Consider the following 24,874-nt stretch of genomic DNA (forward strand, 5'->3'; position numbering starts at 1 on the left):
TTTCACTTGGTCCCGGAGAAGCTCAAATGGAAGGTGCTGTCATAAACTCATCCTGCTGATGAGCGTCTTGATATTTTCTCAGTGAAAAATAACATTAGCACTAGATACCACTAGCTAGAGGATAATACGTGAGAAATACTCCTGCCACGTTACGTAGAATTTGGATGTAGATATGCAAGGTGGCATCTCCCCCATAGAAATATAATTATATTACCTGAGGTGGCAAGATAATGATAGTGAAGTCTTGAAAAGAATCCCACAAGACAACAAGATTAAAACTCACCATTTTATTATGATAATGTTATTTGATATGTCAAATTACAAGTGTATGATGTAACAAAAACAGTTACAAACATATGTATGCATATTTACATGATATATTTATGAAAAGTAACAAGCTACATCTGTATGAAGAAAATACAACTATGACATGAGTTATTGAACTATACATTTTACATCATATACTTGGAATTTTCAAACCATGATAGAAATAGCTAGACATATATAAACCAATATAACCAGGACAAGAGCTGTTAAGTTTTAGATGGAAACTATGATGGACGTGAGGCACTTTTTTCCCCCCGATGGTTGTCAGGGTGTGAAGCCAATGGCACTAAGAAAACGAAAGAAAAGATGCACGAGAAAGAAAATAAACAGGCAGTGTTTACAGAACAACTAGAGTACCATTGTTACTGCAATTTTCAAAAAAAAAAACACAAATGTTTCCCACTATTTAGAACTAATCACATAAAATGTTACATCATCAAGCGCCGTAAGAAGGAGAAAAAAAGTCTACATATATCAGTGCACCAAAGCATCGGAGAATGTAAAAGTGACCACTCAACTGCTGTGAAAAGTACCCTTTCTAAGCAACACACTGAAGAAACACGTTTATATAGGCATTTCATTTGAACCGAGACAAAGTCGAGAATGTACATTTTGTATGCATTCCAAAGATATCCAAACATTAAGATTGAAGGAAAGAATAATAAGACTAGCAGCAGTGGTTAGAAACTGAAGTCTTACATTTGCAAAGTTAACTGACAGGTAAAAAAGATATATATTAAAGCAGACAGACGTTGCATATATAATACAGTACATGATAGCGAGTTGCACTGTGCTGGTTAATGCAGAATGAAACAGGCTATTTCAGTATCTCGCAGCTATACTTGTATAAATGTACATCCTACATTTTGCTTCTCAGCCAGCAAGTTTTTAAATCAGGTTCATCAAACCTTGGTTCAGCTTGCAATATGCAGGGCAATCCAAATTACAATATGGGATGAGAACAGAAAGGAAATGGACAAACAAACCAAAACGGGTGAACACACGCACACGCCTAACACACAAGAACACACACTCGTGGTCATGGTTATATGTTGTCAGAGAACTAGATATTGTTTTAACAGTCTTTCAGATCAGATCTTTCTCTCCCTCCCAACACAATAAACTTAGTGATTGTATCTAGCAGCTTTATATATAAACTTTTTAAAAATAAGTGGACTGCCACTACTTTGACACGTTAGCCCTCTAGCCTTCCTTCCTCGGTACAAAACTAGAAAGAAACTCTATTCAACGCGCAATAGTCATTTCAATCCTCAACGCCCTCTACTTTTCAATGTGAAGTAATACTAAAAGGTGACCTATGTGCATAATGCTGTCAATTGAAGCTACAGTATATGCTGACAGCAGTGATAAATACAGCTCTATCTTCATTTCCAAAAAACTAAAACGGGATTATTATCAGCTATTTCAATATAGTGTTACATATTTACAGGCATTTGGATTTTGGTACCTGGGTAACATCTATATAGCATTATTAAAGTGTCCTCTCACTGACTCAGTGTGGAGAGAGGTCTATATGTTTCCCATGGTCAAGAGTTTGCATAGAAAGTAAAGAGTGCCCAGCATGGGGCATAAGGGTGGGATTTGGAAGAAGTTGACTGCCCCCGTCCAGTCTGGAGAAAAGACCGAGTTGCCACTTCCTTTTCTGGAGGAGTGGCGGGCCGAGGGATGGGGTTCATATCTACTGGCCAAGGTACAGGGCGGTAATGACAAGGTTTTCAAATTGGGAAGGGCGATTTTCTAATCCATTTGATCTAAATGATCAAAGAAGACTCTTTGTACTCAAACATTATTCAGGTGCACAGGCAGACAGTCTAAAATCAACAGTTGATGCTGTTGTGTGGAATTAGCAATAACATACTGTCTTTTTGAGATGCAGCATCAAATTAATACAACTGGGGGTCTGTCTACAGTCATTCATTGGTTGTTATCGTGGCTATTGTTCTTCTGTGTGAAATACGGATTTGAACAAGGACCTTCATATCTACCAATCAGGCTTCAACCAAGTCTGTTTTGTTACAACTAGTCAAAACAGATAGCAGTTTCTACGATCCCTGTGCTTATGCAACAATCATACTCACATGCTTTAATAACCTATTTCCAAATGTACTTTCTTTCTGTGACCTTTAAAACGATGCATCCATTCATTCACGACTGGACAAATGTTAAATGATGTATTCTAGGAGTTACCGTGAACAAGCTGCAAAATGACCTAATAACAGCAGTACATTAAGACTCATTCTTACAAATGCTTCAATCACAAGGGGACAGACATACAGTACTTTTGAAACTTGGAGATGGTGCTGTAACCAAAGCTTGGAGCCCAGTGCTTTCAAGGTGGGTTTTTTTAAATGGGTGATTTCTTGTTGCCGACTAATTCAAAAACATTTAGTTTTCCCCAAAACTAGCCTAATTTTAGTCACCAAAATTACATGTAAAAACTTGCTGGTTGAGTAAAATTTCAGCTTTATAAATTCAAAACATAAAATGAGCAAGAAAAACAAAACAAAAAAAACACCAGTTTCACCACGAAGCAAACATTTGATTGAGTCAACATTGAAAATCTGGTTAAGTACATGGAATTGTGAAGTATTGGTCTCATTCGTGTCAGGTGATTCAAGGAGTGTTAACATTAACTCTTGACTTGGGAAAAACATTTGGAGGGGGGGGGGGGGAATACATTACCATGTTTTCCCTTCTGCTCATGGAATCGATCCCTTTATGTTGGAATGCAAATAAGTGGTCCAAATCGCCTTACCAAAACAAGGAAATAATTCTAACATTATCTATGGTGAACGTCAAAATCTATGTCATACTGTACCCGTCTAAAGATAAACGCTCTTTTTTTGTTCAACATTCGATGAATAGTACAAAATAAGGAAACACGTACACATCCACCACAGCAACATCTCTGAACTGTTAAATGACTCTGTAAGAATGGTCTTATGGTTAACGTACCATTAGAATTGTGTGAAGTTTACCTTTATGGGGGGAGGGGGAGGATAAAACATGTCTGGTGCACTTTCTCTGTCTAATAATTACACTGTCGGCCAATGCTCGAGTCAAAGAAAAGGCCACTGTTACCCAAACGCAATTTCACAAAAATGCAAGAAAATATCCCTTTCAGCATACTGGAACACTAAGTATGTTTTCTTTCCTTTTTGTCGTCATTTGTTATTCCTTCATAAAGTTACACATTACTTTTAGAGAGAGTCTGACATGGTGGCCTGCCTGTGTGTATTATGTACGAGTGTGAGTGTGTGTTTAGTAATATCACCATGTCTGTTAATCACAATGCCTTCTCCTCGCGTTCAGCTCCTGAACTTAACTTCACACTCAGAACCCGTAAAGCACGAGGTCGGTCTTCCGTTGCTCTCTGCGTCGGAGGACACAAACATCTCCAAAAGACATCCAGAGCCAGGGGTCTATAACAACATGTCACCCCCCTTTGAGAGGTGAATGGAAAAACAAGCTTCCGCTTTCCTGTGTTAGCTAGCTGTGTTGTGGGTAGGTCGTCCCGGGTGAGGGGGGGGTCAGAGTTCAGTCAGGTCACCCGGCGGCCTTGTGCTTGCCCCCGCAGCATCGACAGGCCTCCCCACAGTGGTGGCAGGCTCTCAGCGGCAGGTAGCAGCACATACAGGGAGCGATGAAGGACAGTGCCGTAAGGGCCAGCCAGCGCAGGCAGAACTGCTCGTCGGCCGTGTCACACGAGCACGGGTCCGAGAAGTCTCCCTCAGAGTCGGACATGCAGTGGTACAACATGCTCTCGGCACACAGCATGCAGCTGACTTTATAGATGCACTGCTTGATGGGGTCTGGAGCGTCCTGGCACTGCCCCCGCCGGTTGTCCTCATGATTGAACATTTCCCGACAGTAGATACAGCGTGAACGCTCACCATCCTCCCGCCGCCGCCGCCCTTTTTTGGACTTGAGCAGCGGCGAGGGCTGGGTCTTGATGGAGGAGTCTTTACCCAGCCCTCGCCCTGTGTCCATACCCATACTCCCAGGGCCCGAGTGGGACTCCATGCCCGGCCCCTCGGGGAAGAGGTACTCACACTTCTTGGTGTCCAGTTTGTGGAAGGAGGCGGGGAAGTCAGGGTCCTCTCGCTCCACATCATGCTTCCACATGAAGGGGTGGCGGTAGTCCTCGTAACCGCGGATCAGAACGTCCTTACGAGGGTTGATCCTAACGATCTCCTCCTCGTCCATGTGAAAGCTCACGTGGCGCGTCGACTTGAAGGAGACCTAGTGGAGACAGTTATTATAGTATTTGTATATTCAGTTCAGGAGGGTGCACAAGACATTTTAGCATGTATGCATCTTGACTGATCTTTACTGTTCTTCCATACTTAACTAGGTTTAATCTCCATCAGTGATAAAGGGCGAATGATATACAATAATATAGAGTAAGTCTAGAGACGTTTGATACTGACCTGAGGAGGCAGGTAGCGCCGGTTGCTGGAGGGGAACTCGTCAAAAGGCTGAGCGCGGACATAGCAGCCTCTGCAGGGCTCAGTGGACACCACACTGTGGACACTCAGGGGGGAGAAGGGCTCCTTCATGGGTGTACAGATGGAGGGCGGCTCCTCACACAGGGGCTGCAACAGAACCACACACAACCAGTCAGACATCGGCCACATTTATCAACTTCTAAACTCAGCAAAAAAAGAAACGTCCTTTTTTCAGAACCCAGTCTTTCAAAGATAATTCGTAAAAATCCAAATAACTTCACAGATCTTCATTGTAAAGGGTTTAAACACTGTTTCCCCATGCTTGTTCAATGAACCATAAACAATTAATGAACATGCACCTGTGGAGCGGTCGTTAAGACACTAACAGCTTACAGACGGTAGGCAATTAAGGTCACAGTTATGAAAACTTAGGACACTAAAGAGGCCTTTCTAAAGACTCTGAAAATAAAAATAAAAATGCCCAGGGTCCCTGCTCATCTGCGTGAATGTGCCTCAGGCATGCTGCAAGGAGGCATGAGGACTGCTTATGTGGCCAGGGCAACAAATTGTTATGTCCATACTGTGAGACGCCTAAGACAGCGCTACAGGGAGACAGGACGGACAGCGGATCATCCTCGCAGTGGCAGACCACGTGTAACAACACCTGCACAGGATCGGTACATCCGAACACCACGCCTGCGGTACAGGATGGCAACAACTGCCCGAGTTACACCAGGAACGCACAATCCCTCTGTCAGTGCTCAGACTGTCCACAATAGGCTGAGAGAGGCTGGACTGAGGGCTTGTAGGCCTGTTGTAAGGCAGGTCCTCAGCAGACATCACCGGCAACAACGTTACCTATGAGCACAAACCCACCATCGCTGGACCAGACAGGACTGGCAAAAAGTGCTCTTCACCGATGAGGAGTCGCAGTTGTCTCACCAGGGGTGATGGTCGGATTCGCGTTTATCATCGGAGGAATGAGCGTTACACCTAGGCCTGTACTCTGGAGCGAGATCGATTTGGAGGTGGAGGGTCCGTCACGGTCTGGGGCGGTGTGTCACAGCATCATCGGACTGAGCTTGTTGTCATTACAGCCAATCTCAACACTATGTGGTACCCTTCCTGCAGGCTTATCCTGACATTGCCCTCCAGCATGACAATGCCACCAGCCATACTGCTCGTTCTGTGCGTGATTTCCTCCGAAACAGGAATGTCAGTGTTCTGCCATGGCCAGAGAAGAGCCCAGATCTCAATCCCATTGAGCACGTCTGGGACCTGTTGGATCAGAGGGTGAGGGTTAGGGCCATTCTCCCCCAGAGATGCCTTGGTGGAAGAATGGGGTAACATCTCACAGCAAGAACTGGCAAATCTGGTGCAGCCCATAAGGAGGAGATGCACTGCAGTACTTAATGCAGCTGGTGGCCACACCAGATACTGACTTTTACTTTTGATTTCGACCCCCCCTTTGTTCAGGGACACATTATTCCATTTCTGTTAGTCACATGTCTGTGGAACTTGTTCAGTTTATGTCTCAGTTGTTGAATCTTGTAATGTTCATACAAATATTTACACATGTTAAGTTTGCTGAAAATAAACACAGTTGACAGTGAGAGGACGTTTCTTTTTTTGCTGAGTTTATATTAAACACATCTTATTCCAACTTATACAAGGCGTCTTTATTATACTTCTAAATAAGAAGCGTAACACTGACTCACATTAGCTACAGATGCCACTGATATCCTAACTATATGAATTCCAACATTTGTCCACCAGGTGGCAGCCAGAGCCCACATTTCTCCCTGTGCTTCTGCCTGAGATGACTCAAGCCCCGTCTGTTGAGAACTCAGAGTTCCTATCAGCCGCCCATGTGTTCCCACAGGCATTTTTATTGCTGTGAGATCTACAAACATGGGCCTGATAAACACATAGCCACTTCTAACCCTGTAGCCAGTTTCGCAGTCCCGTGTGGCTCAGTAGGTAGAGCACGGCGCTTGCAAAGCCAGGGTTGTGGGTTCAACCTCCACAGGGGGACCAGTACCAAAATAAATGCACTCACTACTGTAAGTCACTGTGGATAAGTGTGTCTGCTAAATTAAAAAGTAAAACATTCCCTCCTCTTTAAGGCTAAATGTGTCCTCAAAGGAGTCTTTTTTTTCCCTTTGAAAAATTTGTCTCAGAAGGTATTAACGGCATCATCCACAGACAGCTCCTAGTCAACTGAAAATGACAAATACTGTTAATAACTACGTAACATACACACACCAAATACATTCATACATGTTCAGACACACACCTGTTAGGTGACAATGGAGTATGAGCCCAACCCCAGCAGGAGAGGCAGAAAGGTATGGAGGAGAGGAGATGGATAGGCAGCCATGACAGAGAGAGGCCTTATGGCCAGCACATTTCAGCACTCACACAAGCATGGTATCCCATCTGTGCACATGCCAGTACACGCATGCAGACACAGGCACACAAATTCTCACACACACACACACAATATATATTAGTACGCAACCTTACACGCAGTCACACAAAGATACATATTCTCACACACATAAGCATACACTCCCTGGCTCCATCCAGGCTTGTCCATCTCTCCCTCCCTCTCTCTCCCTGCGTGTGGAGGAGGCTGCTGGTTAGTCAGTGCACTGTGTAAAGTAGCCCACGCCAGTGTTTTAACGCACAGCGGAAATCTGGTTTGCGCCCAGCTGCTGTTACAGTAATTACTGTCCTGTGGTTGCTAAGAGATGCCTCTCTCTCTCAACAAAGTGTGTGCGTCTTGTTTCCTCTCTGCTTCTCTGAATGTTAAAATACTGTGTCACACACACCCAGTGTGTTAGACGTCTGAGCAGGAAGGACAGACTAAGAAGAGGAGTGGAAAGAAGAGAAAGAACAGAACAGGATAAAATAAGTGCGTGTACGAGAGCATATGTATACGTATGTATGTATGTATGTATGTATGTGTGTGTGTGTGAGAGAGAGACAGAGAGCACGGCCAACGAGTCTGCCGAGAGAATGTCATAAACCAGCTCCAGCTGGAGAAATGCAGCCCATAACTTAAAAAGACAGATGACAGCTGTGTGTGTGTGTGTGTGTGTGTGTGTGTGTGTATGTATGTGTGTGTTTTAGGGGAGTGAAATGGGAACCAGATTTGGGCTTCCTTTTAAAGCACTGGGCTGAGCCCCACCATTCAAAGGCATGCGTGGGGGCCAATCTGGTTCTGATCTGACCCCAGAGATGTCGAGGGGGAGATGGCGGGGAGCAACTTGGCGCAGGACCAACATCAGAGCTTCAAGCGCTCCCACCCTCCCAGGCACACACACGGGGGAAGGGGCTTGGCTGCTCCACATGCTGGAAACCCCATAAGGCACAGGTGTGTTGAATCAGCGACTCATAAGGAGTCACAGGTCCAGGCATCTGCATGACGACCTCTGAAATATCTGGGTCCTCTGTTCACAGTATTTCATTGTGAAACATCCCAAGCAAAAACCATTCAGATGTGTGTTAGAGAGAGAAGCAGAAGGGGAGAGAGTGGGATTGCGTATGACGAGTTCTTCAGTGTCACAGACGATGACTCATTCCTAGTATGAATCCTTGTAAACGCTGCTCAGCCCTGCTCTACACTGATTCTACGGGGGGCTTCTCTTCAGTAAGCTTTCTCCTCAACCAAACTACCTTACTTGGACTAAAACATGCACCGTTTGACCACCCACCACTGGGGTTTGCTTCTTTAATCTCTCTTGAACTATATCACCCCACCTCCTCTCAAATACGTGGCTGCATCAAAATCTCTGCAAACACAAACTACATCTCCCACAAGTCCTATCTTCTACATCCATTTGAGATAAGGAAAGGCTCATCCATCCCCCTCAGCTGAGGTCATGCAGTAGATGTGGTTTTTCTTCTTCATAAATCTGTCAAATGTTTCATCTAAACAAGGTTCTGCAAAGGCTAAGTCAAGGACAGCAGCATCTTGTCAATGAAGTGTGTGAATGGCTATGAGAGTGTGTGTGGGTGGGGGTGGGGGCATTTTTGCAGTATGTCAGCCTTTGACAGTGTCGACTGTGCATGTGTGTGTGTGAGAGAGAGACTGGCAGTGGGTGTGAGGTGTCAGGGTGAGGGAGGGCAGGATGTGGGCTGATGAGGGCCCTACACCACACACAGGCATACACAAGATACAGAGCCGAGCATTACACACACACACACACACACACACACACACACACACACACATCTGGACTGGGGGTTAAGAGGTTCCAGATACCAAGAGACCTGGATGGCCATTGATGTCTGCATATGCTCGGAGTTTCAGAGTATCAGGGGAAAACCAGACATCCTAAAACGCTCTACATGGCAGACATGTTACAAGTCCCGTCAAGCTCATAGAGAGTGACTAGGCTAAATCCAATGAAAGGCCAAACAAGCCTCCAAAGTGCCCTACCTCCCGTGTCAAAGTGCCCTACCTCCCGTGTCAAAGTGCCCTACCTCCCGTGTCAAAGTGCCCTACCTCCCGTGTCAAAGTGCCCTACCTCCCGTGTCAAAGTGCCCTACCTCCCGTGTCAAAGTGCCCTACCTCCCGTGTCAAAGTGCCCTACCTCCCGTGTCAAAGTGCCCTACCTCCCGTGTCAAAGTGCCCTACCTCCCGTGTCAAAGTGCCCTACCTCCCGTGTCAAAGTGCCCTACCTCCCGTGTCAAAGTGCCCTACCTCCCGTGTCAAAGTGCCCTACCTCCCGTGTCAAAGTGCCCTACCTCCCGTGTCAAAGTGCCCTACCTCCCGTGTCAAAGTGACTCGTCTCAAGGATCTTGGCTGGGCTACAGCACAAGGTCACTTTCAGCTAAATCAATTCATGTCAGAGTTTCGACAAAGAAATTCAACTGGACAAAACCCAACTTATTTCTATGGCTTACTTAGTCTGCGCACACACAGTTCTCGCCGTGCGAGTTAAATTCTGGGATGGAGCACAGCACATAGTGATGGCTGAAACGTGTCCAGTTAACGTCACACAGTAGATATGTTTCCAGTAACTTGTCCAGTTATTTATTTGTAACTTTTAAAAAGTTTGCGTAGAAAATAGATGTGACAATTGCCTGCTAGGGTGCGTTTCCATTCAACCCTCTTGTGTCGATGAAAACAGCTGGACGTAATGACATCACACCTACAAATAAATAAAAACATTTGCAGTGGTTGAAGGGCTTCCATTAGCTATTTAGGTCAATTGCGCATTAATAAATTGGCAACAAACAGCCTGTTTGCCCTTCCACCTATCCGCTTCATGTCTCAGGTAGCCCGCGAAAGCCAGCATAAAAAAGACTCATATTTGACATGTTCTAATAATCCTCATGTGCCAATGTGTCGCCACGGTCGATGTCTTGGTGAAACCTGCACTCCTGTAGAGCTGAAATAATTGGATGGTGAAACTTTCCAGCCAACCAGAAAAGCAAGAAGAAGCAATTCAGGCCTTCTTGAAAGTCAGGACAATCCTTGTCCTGCAAAGAAACATGATTTTTATACTAAAAAATGTTTTTTGCAAGCAGTAGACAAAATGAAATGTTGGAGTGGAGCTTTATAGTTAGGCGGTGACATCACGTGCGTCATCACCTTCAAAATGATTCGGCAAGGATAAATATGTTGTAGATCTTAAGAACGTTTCTCCTGTATCTGCCGTTTCCATTACACATACTGCAAAAACTGTTTTTTAGTTATTTATTTTACGTTGCTTTTGTCAAATAAACCTGGGTCAATGGAAGCTTGCCTAGCGTGTGGTGGCATTTGAGTCGAGTGTTAGTTAGCTCCATCTCTTTGGCTGCGTGGCTTGGTGTGAGAGTGTGACTAGCCTCACAGTTTCTCGCCCGTGTAGCCCACTCCCAGGTCTCAGACCGCAACACTCTGATGCCAAATTACCATGGCGACACCCTCGGTTGCTCACTTACTGAACCCCCCCTGCTCCTCCCACCCACCCACCCACCGGCCGCCCGCCGGCTCCTTTGCTGCCTGGCAACAGCTGTCATTGGACTTCCTGTACGGCTGATTTCTTAAAGAGGAAGCTGCTCTCCACAGGAACAGGAACAGATCCTCTCGTTCCTCTCACGCCCTCTGACCTTCTCTACTCCATTCTGTGAATCAGGTCAGATACTGTGGGGTCAAAGGTGATTGCAGCCCAGCCACCAGGTCACTGGTGGACACAAAACCCCCAGATACTGGGAATTAAAGAGCAGCAAGGGATACTAAATCATTAGCTTAGCAGGTCATCTGAAACAATGCCTTTTGGAAAGAGGTTCAGTTTGCCATGTATACTTTCACAAATACAACACATTGGCCCTTCGTGTCACAAATCTGATAGGTTTGTCTACTTGTGGTGTTTCATAAGCAAAACTTGAGCAAGGAGCAGTGGTGTTTTTACAGCACACTCCATATCTAAAGCAAAATCAGCTTGGGTGTGCAGGTCTTTACCTTCACTCCCTGTTGATGAGATTGAGAAAACTTTGCTATCTACACTGCCGAACAGTACCAGTAGCTTGTAAAAGGTCATACTAAGGAGGACAAAGAGAGCCAACTCCTTTATCAACTTACCAACACACTACACCTCAGCACAGCTCAATCTATCAAGAGATGAGGAAATACGAGTGGTTTCAGATAACCCACAAAGACAAACTGGAGAAACGTACCATGTTGACTTTTTTTGTTTTTTTTAGGAAACTTGGTTCCCAGGTATCAGTTTTGACCGGGTGACAGATATGCACACCTAAGCCGTGGGCACACTCGACAACTCCCCAGCAATGAAAGGTAAGGCAAGACCCTGGCTGTTCCAACAGACCCATATCCTAAAGACAACTGTCAGAGGAAAAGACAAAGGGCCTGAAGCAGTACTGGGATAGAGTGTCGTGTTGAGCCACTGCTCAGATTTACCTCGGCCCTGCGTCCTTGAATCAAGCACAGGCAACAGAACTGAATTACACTAGACTGGTGGGAAGTCAGGTCAGTCCGACAGAAATCCGTAGTGCTACCAAATAAAGCCATGGAGAATATACGAGGACCCTTGTCCCTGGACTCACCTGTAATCCATCCAGGGAGTCCGAGTCACCAAACGCAGGACAGCCTGAAAAGAGAAGATTGATTAAAGTCAGAAATTCAATAAGAATTCCAGCATGTAGCTACACAGACACAACAGACAGTTCACATAACATACTGTACATCCCCACGTCACCACGTCCCTTTCTATCAAAAGTCCCTAAAATGTTATAAGTCCCCAGACGTCACACATCCCCACAAGCATGCCACTGGTGATAGATGGGAAGAGGGAAGCCATTGAGGGAAGTATGGTAGGCCCAGACTTACATTGGCCATCACAGCTAAATGGGGAAATGAAAGCTACTCTGTGTTAGTAAGGCACATGGCCTAATGAAATCTGCTCTCTTCTTGTATAAGTACAACTCGGGTCGGGGATAAAAAGCCATGACGATTTTGAAGAAAGTAGACTTATGATAAGAATACTACATTAAACAAAAATATAAAATCGCAACATGCAACAATTTCAATTGAAATTCATTCAAAATCTATGGATTTCACGACTGGGAATACAGATTAGAGGTTGACCGATTAATCGGAATGTCCGATTAATTAGGGCCGATTTCAAGTTCTCATAACAATCGGAAATCTGTATTTTTAGACACCGATTTGGCCAATTTAAGAAAAAAAATCTTTACACCTTTATTTAATCTTTATTTAACTAGGCAAGTCAGTTAAGAACACATTCTTATTTTCAATGATGGCCTAGGAACGGTGTGTTAACTGCCTTGTTCAGGGGCAGAATTAAATTTTTACCATGTCAGCTCGGGGGATTCAATCTTGCAAACTTACAGTTAACTATTCCAACTACCTGCCTCTCATTGCACTCCACGAGAAGACTGCCTGTTAGGCGAATGCAGTAAGCCAAGGTAAGTTGCTAGCTAGCATTACATTTATCTTATAAAAAACAATCAATCAATCATAATCACTAGTTAACTACACATGGTTGATGATATTACTAGTTTATCTAGCGTGTCCTGCGTTGCATATAGTCGATGCGGTGCGTATTGTTGCTCCAATGTGTACCTAACCACAAACATCAATGCCTTTCTTAAAATCAATACACAGAAGTATATATTTTTAAAAATGCATATTTAGCTAAAAGAAATCCAGGTTAGCAGGCAATATTAACCAGGTGAAATTGTGTCACTTCTCTTGCGTTCATTGCGCGCAGAGTTAGTGTATATGCAACAGTTTGGGCCGCCTAATTTGCCAGAATGTTACGTAATTATGACATAACATTGAAGGTTGTGCAATGTAACAGGAATATTTAGACTTATTGATGCCACCCGTTAGATAAATACGGAACGGTCCCGTATTTCAATGAAAGAATAAACGTCTTGTTTTCGAGATGATAGTTTCCGGATTCGGCCATATTAATGACCTAAGGCTCGTATTTCTGTGTGTTATCATGTTATAACTAAGTATGATTCGATAGAGCAGTCTGACTGAGCGGTGGTAGGCACCAGCAGGCACGTAAGCATTAATTCAAACAGCACTTTTGCGCGTTTGCCAGCAGCTGTTTATGACTTCAAGCCTATCAACTCCCGAGATAAGGCGTGTGTAACCGATGTGAAATGGCTCGAACCAGGTGGGGTGCGCGCTAATAGTGTTTCAAACGTCACTCGCTCTGAGACTTGGAGTGGTTGTTCCCCTTGCTCTGCATGGGTAACGCTGCTTCGAGGGTGGCTGTTGTCGTTGTGTTCCTGGTTCGAGCCCAGGGAGGAGCGAGGTGAGGGATGGAAGCTATACTGGCAATACTAATGTGCCTATAAGAACATCCAATAGTCAAAGGTTAATGAAATACAAATGGTATAGAGAGAAAGTCCCATAATAACTGCAACCTAAAAAACTGTTAAAAGGAACCACCAGCTTTCATATGTTCTCATGTTCTGAGCAAGGAACTTAAATGTTAGCTTTCTTACATGGCACATATTGCACTTTTTTATTTTTGCATTATTTAAACCAAATTGAACATGTTTCATTATTTATTGGATGTATTATATTAAGTTAAAATAAGTGTTCATTCAGTATTGATGTAATTGTCATTATTACAAATAAATAAAATAAATTGGCTGATTAATCAGTATCGGCTTTTTTTGGTCCTACAATCGGTATCGGTGTTGAAAAATCATAACCTCTAACACAGATATGCATCTGTTGGTCACAGATACCTTAAAAAAAAGGTAAGGGCTTGGATCAGAAAACCAGTCAGTATCTGGTGTGACCACCATTTGCCTCATGCAGTGCAACACATCTCCTTCACTGAGTTGATCAGGTTGTTGATTGTGGCCTGTGGAATGTTGTCCCACTCCTCTTCAATGGCTGTGCAAAGTTGCTGGATATCGAAGGAAACTGGAACACGATGTCGTGCGCGTCGATCCAGAGCATCCCACACATGCTCAATGGGTGTCTGGTGAGTATGCAGGCCACGGAAGACAGGGACATTTTCAACTTCCAGGAATTGTGTACAGATTCTTGAGACATGGGGCCGTGCATTATCATGCTTAAACATGACGTGATGGCAGCGGATGAATGGCACAACAATGGGCCTCAGGATCTCGTCACAGTTGCTATGTGCATTCAAATTGCCATTGAGAAGATGCAATTGTTTTATGCCTGCCCATACCATAACCCCACCGCCACCATGGGCACTTGTTTCACAACGTTGACATCAGAAAACCGCTCGCCCACACAACGCCATACACGTGGTCTGCCATCTGCCCGGTACAGATGATACCGGGATTCATCCGTGAAGAGCACACTTCTACAGCGTGCCAGTGGCCATCGAAGGTGAGAATTTGTCCACTGAAGTCAGTTACGACACCTAACTGCAGTCAGGTCAAAACCCTGGTGAGGACACAGAGCATGCAGATGAGCTTCCCTGAGACAATTTGACAGTTTGTACAGAAATGACTTGCTTGTGCCAGCCTCACAGTTGTCAAGCCCCATCAGCTGTCAAGTTGGCTGGTCTCACAAGATCCCGCAGGTGAAGAAGCAGAATGTGGAGGTCCTGGGCTGGCGTGGTTATACGTGGTCTGCAGTTGAGGCCAGTTGGACGTACTGCCAAATTCTCTAAAGTGATGTTGGAGGCGGCTTATGGTAGAGAAATGAACATGAAATTCTCAGGCAACAGCTCTGGTGGACATACCTGCAGTCAGCATGTCAATTGCACGGTCACTCGAAACTTGAGACGTTTGTGGCATTGTGTTGTGAAAAACTGCACATTTTAGAGTGGCCTTTTTTGTCCCCAGCAAAAAGTGCAACTGTGTAATGATCATGCTGTTTAATCAGCTTCTTGATATGCCATACCTGTCAGGTGAATTATTATCTTGGCAAAGGAGAAATGCTCACCAACAGGGATGTAAACAAATATGTGCACAACATTTGAGGGAAATAAGCTTTTTGTGTGTATGGAACATTTCTGGGATCTTTTATTTTAGCTCATGAAACACTTTACATGTTATACGTTTATATATTTATTCAGTGTAAGTAATAGTACTGTTGAACTTGTACCCAACTCTTAACAACAACATGTCTAAAAACAAGCTTTGATTGAAATGTTGGGGGAAAGAAAATTTGTCCAAAGTTAAATGTTGGCAGTAGTGTAGAAAACAGAGATTAGCTCCTTTCCACTGGGACGGACGAAGAGGAAACTGTTTGTACCTACGGCATCAAGAGGCTCTTTTAAGACTCCCAGTTCACTTAATTAGGATCACCAAGATCTCATTTAAAACAAACCAGGCAAGCAGCAGGAGAAGCCAGGCAAGCAGCAGGAGAAACCAGGCATCTGTCTGTCTCTCCGTCTCTAGTTTAGAGAAGAAGACTGTCGGGTGGAAACGTAGCAGAATCAAACTGCGGAAGCATTCAACAGTGTGCGTGTATCTTTGTGTCAGTCTCTGTCCATTGTTAATGTTATTTTTTCCCTAACCTTTATTTTTCCAGGCACGTCTATTAAGAACAAATTCTTATTTACATTGATGGCTTGGCCAAACGTCTGTCTGTAGCACATTGAGACAGAGACTTTCTGCAGCACGACTCTGCCAGTGCTGGGCCATGGAGCTGCCTGAACCATGTACCCACCGTTGTCATGGCAACAGAGGACTGCAAGGTTGAGAGACACACACACACACACACTCAAACACACACTGCAGTCCGGCAACAGAGCGATGCAACGGGAATACAGAGGAACCTGCCTGTGTGGAGGAGAGGCATTACACAACACTGGAGGAATACAGAGGAAGACAGAACACAACAGAGGATACAGGGAGGAGAGGAGCAGAGTAGAACAGGCACTGGGAGCCAGGCAGCACTCTTATTATACAGCCATTCCTGACAAGACCAAAGGCATAGGCATGTGTGCTAATTTACAGCAATGATATTTCTGCTAATACACTAGTATTGACTGTTATTTCTACTGGTTTATCAGTACCTAAGACATTTTGAGATAGAGTTACATACACATTTTGGTATAGGCTAGCAACCCTTTTTCATGTTGTTAGACCCCATCAGTTTCCCCCCCAGGTCTACAGGGCCAGGAGGTGGAGGAGGTATCCATAGCACCCAAGCCAGGTTTGAGTCTTGAGTAACACAGGCCAGGAGGCTGGATGGCAGATTGCTGAGCTGGCGCCTCTCCTGCTAATTGGATGCCGTTGCTACCTCTGGCACTACCTCTACTGGAAACTCTTATCAGAGCCCCGAGCTGCTGTATTAACATCTGCCCATCTCCAAACACTTAGCCCGGCCTACACTAGCCTCAGCCCATCTGTAACCAGGTTGGCCTAGCAAAAACCAGGTTAGCCTAGCCCAGCTTCTGCCCACCAACAACCAGGTTAGCCTAGTCCAGCTCCTGCCCATTAACAACCATGTTAATCTAGCCTATCCCAGGTTCAGCACATCAACAACCATGGTAACCTAGCCCATCTCTAACAATGCAAGCCTCACTCTCAGCGGAGTCGGTAGAAAGTGGTTACCGTTTTTTTAGGGATATTTTCAACCCAACTTCTGGAAGTGGGGACTCCGCTATTCCAAACTCCACCTAGCCTATTCCAAACTCCACCTAGCCTATTCCAAACTCCACCTAGCCTATTCCAAACTCCACCTAGCCTATTCCAAACTCCACCTAGCCTATTCCAAACTCCACCTAGCCTATTCCAAACTCCACCTAGCCTATTCCAAACTCCACCTAGCCTATTCCAAACTCCACCTAGCCTATTCCAAACTCCACCAAGCCTATTCCAAACTCCACCTAGCCTATTCCAAACTCCACCTAGCCTATTCCAAACTCCACCTAGCCTATTCCAAACTCCACCTAGCCTATTCCAAACTCCACCTAGCCTATTCCAAACTCCACCTAGCCTATTCCAAACTCCACCTAGCCTATTCCAAACTCCACCTAGCCTATTCCAAACTCCACCTAGCCTATTCCAAACTCCACCTAGCCTATTCCAAACTCCACCTAGCCTATTCCAAACTCCACCTAGCCTATTCCAAACTCCACCTAGCCTATTCCAAACTCCACCTAGCCTATTCCAAACTCCACCTAGCCTATTCCAAACTCCACCTAGCCTATTCCAAACTCCACCTAGCCTATTCCAAACTCCACCTAGCCTATTCCAAACTCCACCTAGCCTATTCCAAACTCCACCTAGCCTATTCCAAACTCCACCTAGCCTATTCCAAACTCCACCTAGCCTATTCCAAACTCCACCTAGCCTATTCCAAACTCCACCTAGCCTATTCCAAACTCCACCTATCTTAAAGCCCAAACTCCAAATTTCACCAGACACAGACTGCTGCAATTTTGAGACTGCCCCTATCCTCTAACTCAACTGTCTAGGCTGCCAGTCTGTACAGGAAGTGGTGCCCTTATCTCCTTCACAACTGGCAAAGATAAGATAGGAGGGCCAATCATGGGTGAGTGAGCAGGGAGCAGGGGAAGTTGTCACAGCTAATCAATGCTATGCATCAACCACCTGGAGAACAGGTCAACCATTACACGCCAGATATAAACCAACATAGAATCACACGCAGAAATGTACACTTTCTCACACACACACACACACACTAATTCATACAAACAGACACATACACACACACACTAATTCATACAAACAGACACACGCATAATGTCAAAGGAAAGGAGTCTACAAAAGCACAAGTTCCGTGAGGTGAGACTGTACTGAACTGAGGTGAACAAAAGCTCAGGGATTCTTCCTAACCCACCTTGGTTGATGTCCTCGATGGCCCTGCGGATCCCTCTATCAAAGGCCCTGGCATCGGCAGGACGCTGGAAGGTCAGGCCAAACTTCTTGTCGTTGATCCTCCAATGGTGGAATATGGGGTTGACCTTGTTGTAGACCAGGTCCTTCTTTAGAATACACTCCAGAACAACCTGACCACACAGACGAAAATCTCTGTTAGTGACTTGAAGTTCCCAGATAGTAAAACGTTGGTCCCACAACTTTAATGCAAAAAATAATATGATACAGAAGCACACAGATCACAATCTAGTCTAGCTATCTCCAGAAGCAGAAGAAAACCCCCAAATAATGTATATATCCAATAAGCAAAGCCATTCATGGTTAAAGGGATACTGCGAGATTCTAAGGTTTTATGCTACTGTACAAGGTACCTGTGGACTTCGTCATTGCGCTAACGCTAATTAGCATTGGCTTGCAAAACAACCTCTACCATCACACTGCACACATGGGCAAAGAAAACAGTATCCACAAGTTCACCTGACTCGAGGTTAGTAGAAAAATGTCTGAATTGCCAGAATCTTGCAGTCTCTCTCTTTAAGTAGAAATCCATCTTGAGAGGAGTGTAAAATCACTAAGTGGAAACTTCGTTATTTATCCCTGTCCGAGGGAGCCTTTGAGGAACAGACATTAACCGCCATCTTACTCCTCACCCTAAGACGCATAATTGTCTCGTTCAAATACAACACCGAAAAACGAAACAAGTGGAGAAAGAAAAGCCCCAGTCCTGTCCCGACACTGGTTATGAAACTTCGGAAAAATATAAACAAGTCCAACAATCATTTTAGACATCCCCCCCCCCCCCCCTCATAAATGTGTAAAACACATAACATAAATGGGGTTTAATTACAAATTATGATAAAGCAGTAGAGGGGGGTAAGTTTTGCAGGCATCCACAGAAACTACAGAGCCTTCAGAAAGTATTCACAAATCTTGACATTTTTGTTTAACATTTTTTTTATGACTACCTCATCTCTGTATCCCACACATACAGATAATTGTAAGGTCCCTCAGTCGAGCATTGAATTTCAAACACAGATCCAACCACAAAGATCAGGGAGGTTTTCCAATGCCTCACAAAGGGCGGTGCCTATTGGTAGATGGGTAAAAAAAATAAAAAGCATTATTATTCTTTTGAGCATGGTGAAGTTACCAATTACACTTCGGATGGTGTATCAATACACCCAGTCACGACAAAGATGTAGGCATCCTTCCTAACTCAGTTGCCAGAGAGGAAGGAAACCGCTCAGGGATTTCACCATGAGGCAAATGGTGATTTTAAAAAACAGTTAAGAGTTGAATGGCTGTGATAGGACACAACTGAGTATGGATCAACAACAATGTAGTTACTCCACAATAAATGACAGAGTGAAAAGAAGCCTGTACAGTATAAAAACATACATCCTGTTTACAATAAGTCACTAAAGTACAAAAATATGTCAAAGAAATTTACTTTATGTCTTGAATATAAAATGTTTTTTGGGGGGCAAATCCAACACATCAGAGTACCACTCCTCATATTTTCAAGCATGGTGGTGGCTGCAGCATGGCATGCGTATACTTGTCATCCGGAAGCCTAGGGAGTTACATGTTTTTATTTTAAATTCAGAATAGAGCTAAGCAGAGGCAGAATCCTGGAAGACCTGGTTCAGTCTGCTTTCCAACAGACACTGGGAGACAAATTCACCTTCCAGCAGGACAATAACCAGTGTTGTAGTACTTGAGACATGTCTCGGTCTGGTCTCTGTGTAGGACAGTGAGGACTCGTAATTTCTTCCAGAGACCAGAGTAGTAAAAAACAAAATGATCAGCTTCCATTCAGAAAGCACATAAAATCACTTTGCGAGCCCAAATATATACACTCCTTTCTTTAAACATTAATAAAGTATTCTTAACAGCCTTTATATCTATTGCAAACATGTTTTCACAGTGGCGAACCTATGACCTTCAGTGTGTGACAGGTTAGCACAGTGGTGAACCTATAGGCCTTCAGTGTGTGACAGGTTAGTACAGTGGCGTACCTATGACCTTCAGTGTGTGACAAGTTATTACAGTGGCGTACCTATGACCTTCAGTGTGTGACAGGTTGGTGATTCTGAAAGGACAGCAACCCTAATACCAGCACACTCATGTAGGAGAGTGCACTTTTTGTAAAACACAAAGGGCCAGTGATGTAGTGGAGGCTATATACACACGTATAGGCCCTACACTCACTTTCTTTCAGTGGGTATTGTGTATTTTCACTTCTTAATTCCTACTGATGTGTATCAAAGTAGTGTAGTGGAGGTATACAACTTATTAATGATGTAGTACAATAGAGAAATCTTACACAAAGTAGCCTACACAATCCCAAAGCATGCGAAATATATTCACGAGCGCCGTGAAACGGCCTAGATTCAGTAGAATATCATCTGCTAGCAGCAAGTGTGCAGTTCAACTGGTTTTGGCATGGAGCGGTTCACAAAAGAATAGCATCGGTAGCCAGTAGGATAAGAAAGACGTTTCAACTTATCTACCAGTAAATGCTAACTAAGGCAATAATGGGTATGCAAACCAGATACTGAAAAAGTTTAGTCCGAAGTGTTGGTTAGTAGGCTATTTGTGATGTGCAATTGTCATCATGTGCTGTTTGCATCAGATGCATAGACATGGACAGAGGCCAACCCAATCAGATGTATGTTGTTTAAGCTTTGTTGTGGACTTCAAATTTTTGTCTTTTTTTGAGGGTAAAAATCTGAAACATCTATAGGAAAACTAATTTTTTTTAAACATAGGAAACATAGGATTTTTCACACAGGGTGCCTTTCCTGGGCGGGCGGTTAGGGAAACCTTTTGGAAAAATGTGAGTATTCCCACTTCTCCAGGCACCACTGCATAGGGCGGGTGGAAAGACAGCAGTAAGACACAGCATGATGTTAAAGGATAAGCAGTCCATAAACTCAGACATAATAAGCCAGTAGTTCCAAATCATAAGAATACTAAAACACAAACATTAAGCATTTCCCAATTGAAATGTACAACTATAACTTCCCAACGCAAAAAAACATTTCATGTTTAGCACACAAAGTAACCAGTGATGTAAAGTTTAAAGTGGAACTGACAGAGTTTAAACTACTTTGCACAAACAGACATAATCACATAATATCAAAACATAATATCAGTCAAAAAATATTCAATTCCCAGTTTAAGCTACAACACCAACTTTATAAGAGGTTTTAAAAATGGGATCTATTTGACTCAAAGTTCCATGATGTACATTAAGGCATTGTTGGCAGAATAGATGGATCTGGTTCAATTCATGAACGTCCCAAAAATATTGCTATCAGGTTGTAAATCACAGCTGGCATTGTTTGCTGTCTGCATTCGGGATGTGATGCACTGTTTTTAGTGACTCAAAATTCTGGACAAAAACGGAAGAATATAACTAAGTCTGGGAATGTCAATACAATCAAACTAGCAAGGGCAATGATCACAAGTCAGTCATAACGTGGCTAATAGGCTAGCGTATCTATTTATGTAGCAAGCTAAAAACACGGAGCTTAACGTTAGTTAGCTGCTAGGAGGATGTCATGCCATTGGAGGAGTAGTTGAGTGACCAACCTTTTCCCCTCAAGCTTTCAGTGTCTATATGCAGCTAGAGATGCAGGAGTCATTCGGTTAGCTAGCAAGAACTTGAACAACTGTTATTCATTTAGCATCTCTTGCGTTGGCTAATTCACTCTGGCTATCTACCCCAATTTCAGAGCACTCTCGTCTGAGTGTGCCAGAGCGGAAAACAATTGATGAATTTACAAACGCGTAACACTTGTTGAATATGACCAGTGTCAGTAAACGTAGACAAAAATAATAATATAGTTAGTCAAGAACGCTCTAGATAACCAGCTCTGTTACGGAGAGTAAAATTGTCAGTGAAGTGTGCTCTCATTTGTGTCTGGAAGCTAGCCAACAATGCAATTATCAATGCAATTTTGACGGCCAACTAGCTGAAAAAGTTTGAGGGTTTATATAATGTTCCTTCGTTAGATTTTAGCTTGCTCTGGCTAGCATTAGTTGTTGACCTTGTTGTTTATTTGCATAACTGAGAGAGAGAGAGAGAGACTACCTTTTCATGCTTGCTTGATCAATAGGACTGTAAAGTTCCCAAATGTAAGAGGACTCTGGCGGTGTTTACATATTTGCAGAAATCCATTCAGAAGTATTTTGTGGCTTTTGGCAAATGGTTTCAAGTGATCTAAAGTCGCACTGTTGCAACTGCCTGTAAACACACAGTCCAGTTCAAAGTGAATGATGGCAGGCCCATGAGGCAAATGGCTTGTTGTACAAAAGGGCTACTGTAGCTCTGACTGGCTAGACCGTGGGAAGACTACTGCTTGTATTTGGAGCTGTGACTATGTTGGCCTTCAAGAAGGCAGAAGTTTCCATATGGTTTTGTAAAAATGTTCCCATCCATTAAGTCAAAATGTGATTGGATGATTCAACTGTCAGTCCAAAATGTTGCCCTAATATAGTTGAATGGCAAATGCCTTAATCTAATTTTTGATGGCCTAGCCAATGGCTGACTTTGCTAGCTAGATTGATCTCCCCAGAGAACAGCAAAGAAAAATCTTTAAATCAGATCTTTTTTTTCTCCTCTTCAGTGTTAACCATTTCCTTTCCAATAAAAACGGAATAGATTAATTCAGAACATCATTGAAAATAATGTAATTATAATTGCTATAGTGCTATAATTACTATTTCATAAATTCATAGCCCTTATCTGAAGGTGTAGAAGGCCCATTGTGTGTTGAGGTTAGTAATATTTTGTAGAGTGGCTCTATTTTCTCTGAATTTTTTGTCATTCTGAAATATGAGCACAGAATTAGTGGGCATTTTTAACTCTTATTATGGTGGTGATTTGACAAAATTACAATCATGGTCTTGAATTAGTCTCGGACCCCTCTCGGTCTTAAATCGCTCTCGGCTCCCCCCTCCGTTCTTGGCTCGGACTCGATTTGCTCCGGTCTTGGTCTGGAATCGCTACCGCTTTAGGTGGTCTCGAACACAACCCTGACAATAACCTAAAACACAAGGCCAAATATATACTGGAGTTGCGTACCAAGACAACATTGAATGTTCAGTTACAGTTTTGACTCAAATCGTCCAGAAAATCTATGGCAAGACTTGAATATGACTGTCTAGCAATAATCAACAACCAACTTGACAGAGCTTGAAGAATTTTAAAAAGGCTAATGTGCAAATATTGTACAATCCAGGCGTGCAAAGATCTTAGAGACTTACCCAGAAAAATTCACAGCTGGAATCACTGCCAAAGGTGATTCTAGCATGTGTTGACTCAGGGGTGTGAATACTTGTGTAAATTAGATATTTCTGTATTTAATTTTTCAATACAACATTTCTAAACATGTTTTCACTGTCATTATCGGGTAAGATAATTTTTTTGTTTTAATCCATTCAGAATACAGTCTGTAACACAACATAATGTGGAATAAGTCAAGGGGTATGAATACTTTCTGAAGGCACTGCAAGTGTGTGGCAGAAAGTCGGATGCTTCCAAAAGCCCATTATTAATCAAGCGTGCTGGACGGCCTCCAGCCCTTCCCCTGGGCCAGTGGTCGCCAATCGACTTGCCGATCTTGAAGGCATTCCTAGTCGATCACCAAACATTTCTGTAGAAAAGCGAACGATAAAGGCTTGCTCTGTTGGCGGTAGGTGCATTTGATTCAGAAGTCCTGCGCACCAGGTAAGAAAAGTGTTCCCATTTTGAACCATTTAATTTGTCAGAATATACAAACTCCGCCTACCCAGCAGACTGGGATATCGGTGGCTAAAACGAGTGCGCCTAATGCGCTGGCCAAATCAGATAGCTCAAATCTCCATGCATACAGAGCTTCCACAACCTGGCCACAGCAAACTTTGATACTAGCCTCTATGCAAGATTGAATTCATTTTAAAACCATGATCACAGAGAGACTGACAAAGAATACAGAAAAGAGCTGCTGTTTTTACAAGTTACTTTAAGTTTTAATTTAACACTATTACAAAACATAAAACGAGTAGCCAAGTGTAGATAGCCCTGCGTTATTATTGTTAGCAGCTCGTCGTGTCTATTTTAATATCAAAGAATATTTAACTTTCTCTGGTCATAGGAACAACATGAATTTGTGCATGAGGCAGATGCGGTGCGACTCGAGATTCGCCATCAGGTGAAAGACGGTGTTCCTTCTCTCTGATCAGTCTCCCCGGAGGAAAGGAAGTAGAGGGCAGGGCCCGTCGTGACAGACGGAACCTCTGTTGCTCCCTGCATAGAGACTAATGCAGTGTTCAAAACAACTGGAAACTCTGAAATCTCTGACTTCAGACTACGCTGCATTCAAGACAACTGGGAACTCGAAAGAAAACGAGATCAGACTGCAAAAAAATAGTTTTGAACAATCATCCAACTTGGAATTCCACGTAGGAAACTCAGTCATCTTTATAGAGCTCCAACTTTCTGACCTGAAGATCACTGACGTCATGATTTGACCTAGTCCCCCCCAAGTTCCCAGTTGTCTTGAAAGCACCGTGTGGCATCAGATGCAGGTACCATCAGTACAGTAAAATAAGAACGCTAATTGTTTACATTTATGCTCCACAGTGCCTCTGCTACACCAACTGATCTATTTTGTTGTCAAAGCTCGAGTTTTTATATATAACATGGTCTGAGAATAACAATATTGGCAGGCCAGGCATATAGCCAATTTGCTGTG

At 43.5% G+C, this 24,874-nt stretch overlaps 1 protein-coding gene across 1 annotated transcript in view; it reads right to left on the reverse strand.

Annotated features, from left to right (window-relative positions):
• Positions 1–268: 268 nt before the first annotated feature.
• The window catches only part of LOC110497753 (sprouty-related, EVH1 domain-containing protein 1), a 76,096-nt gene continuing 51,490 nt past the window's right edge, over positions 269–24,874 (reverse strand). Inside the window, exons 3-6 of the mRNA XM_021574093.2 lie at positions 18,094–18,262; positions 11,856–11,899; positions 4,779–4,943; positions 269–4,590 (exon numbers count right to left, since the gene is read on the reverse strand). Coding sequence (XP_021429768.2) covers positions 3,895–4,590; positions 4,779–4,943; positions 11,856–11,899; positions 18,094–18,262 — 1,074 coding nt within the window. The 3' untranslated portion in view covers positions 269–3,894. The remainder of the gene's footprint in view (positions 4,591–4,778; positions 4,944–11,855; positions 11,900–18,093; positions 18,263–24,874) is intronic.

Source organism: Oncorhynchus mykiss, chromosome 19 (assembly GCF_013265735.2).
Source record: "Oncorhynchus mykiss isolate Arlee chromosome 19, USDA_OmykA_1.1, whole genome shotgun sequence".
Classification (NCBI taxonomy): domain Eukaryota; kingdom Metazoa; phylum Chordata; class Actinopteri; order Salmoniformes; family Salmonidae; genus Oncorhynchus; species Oncorhynchus mykiss.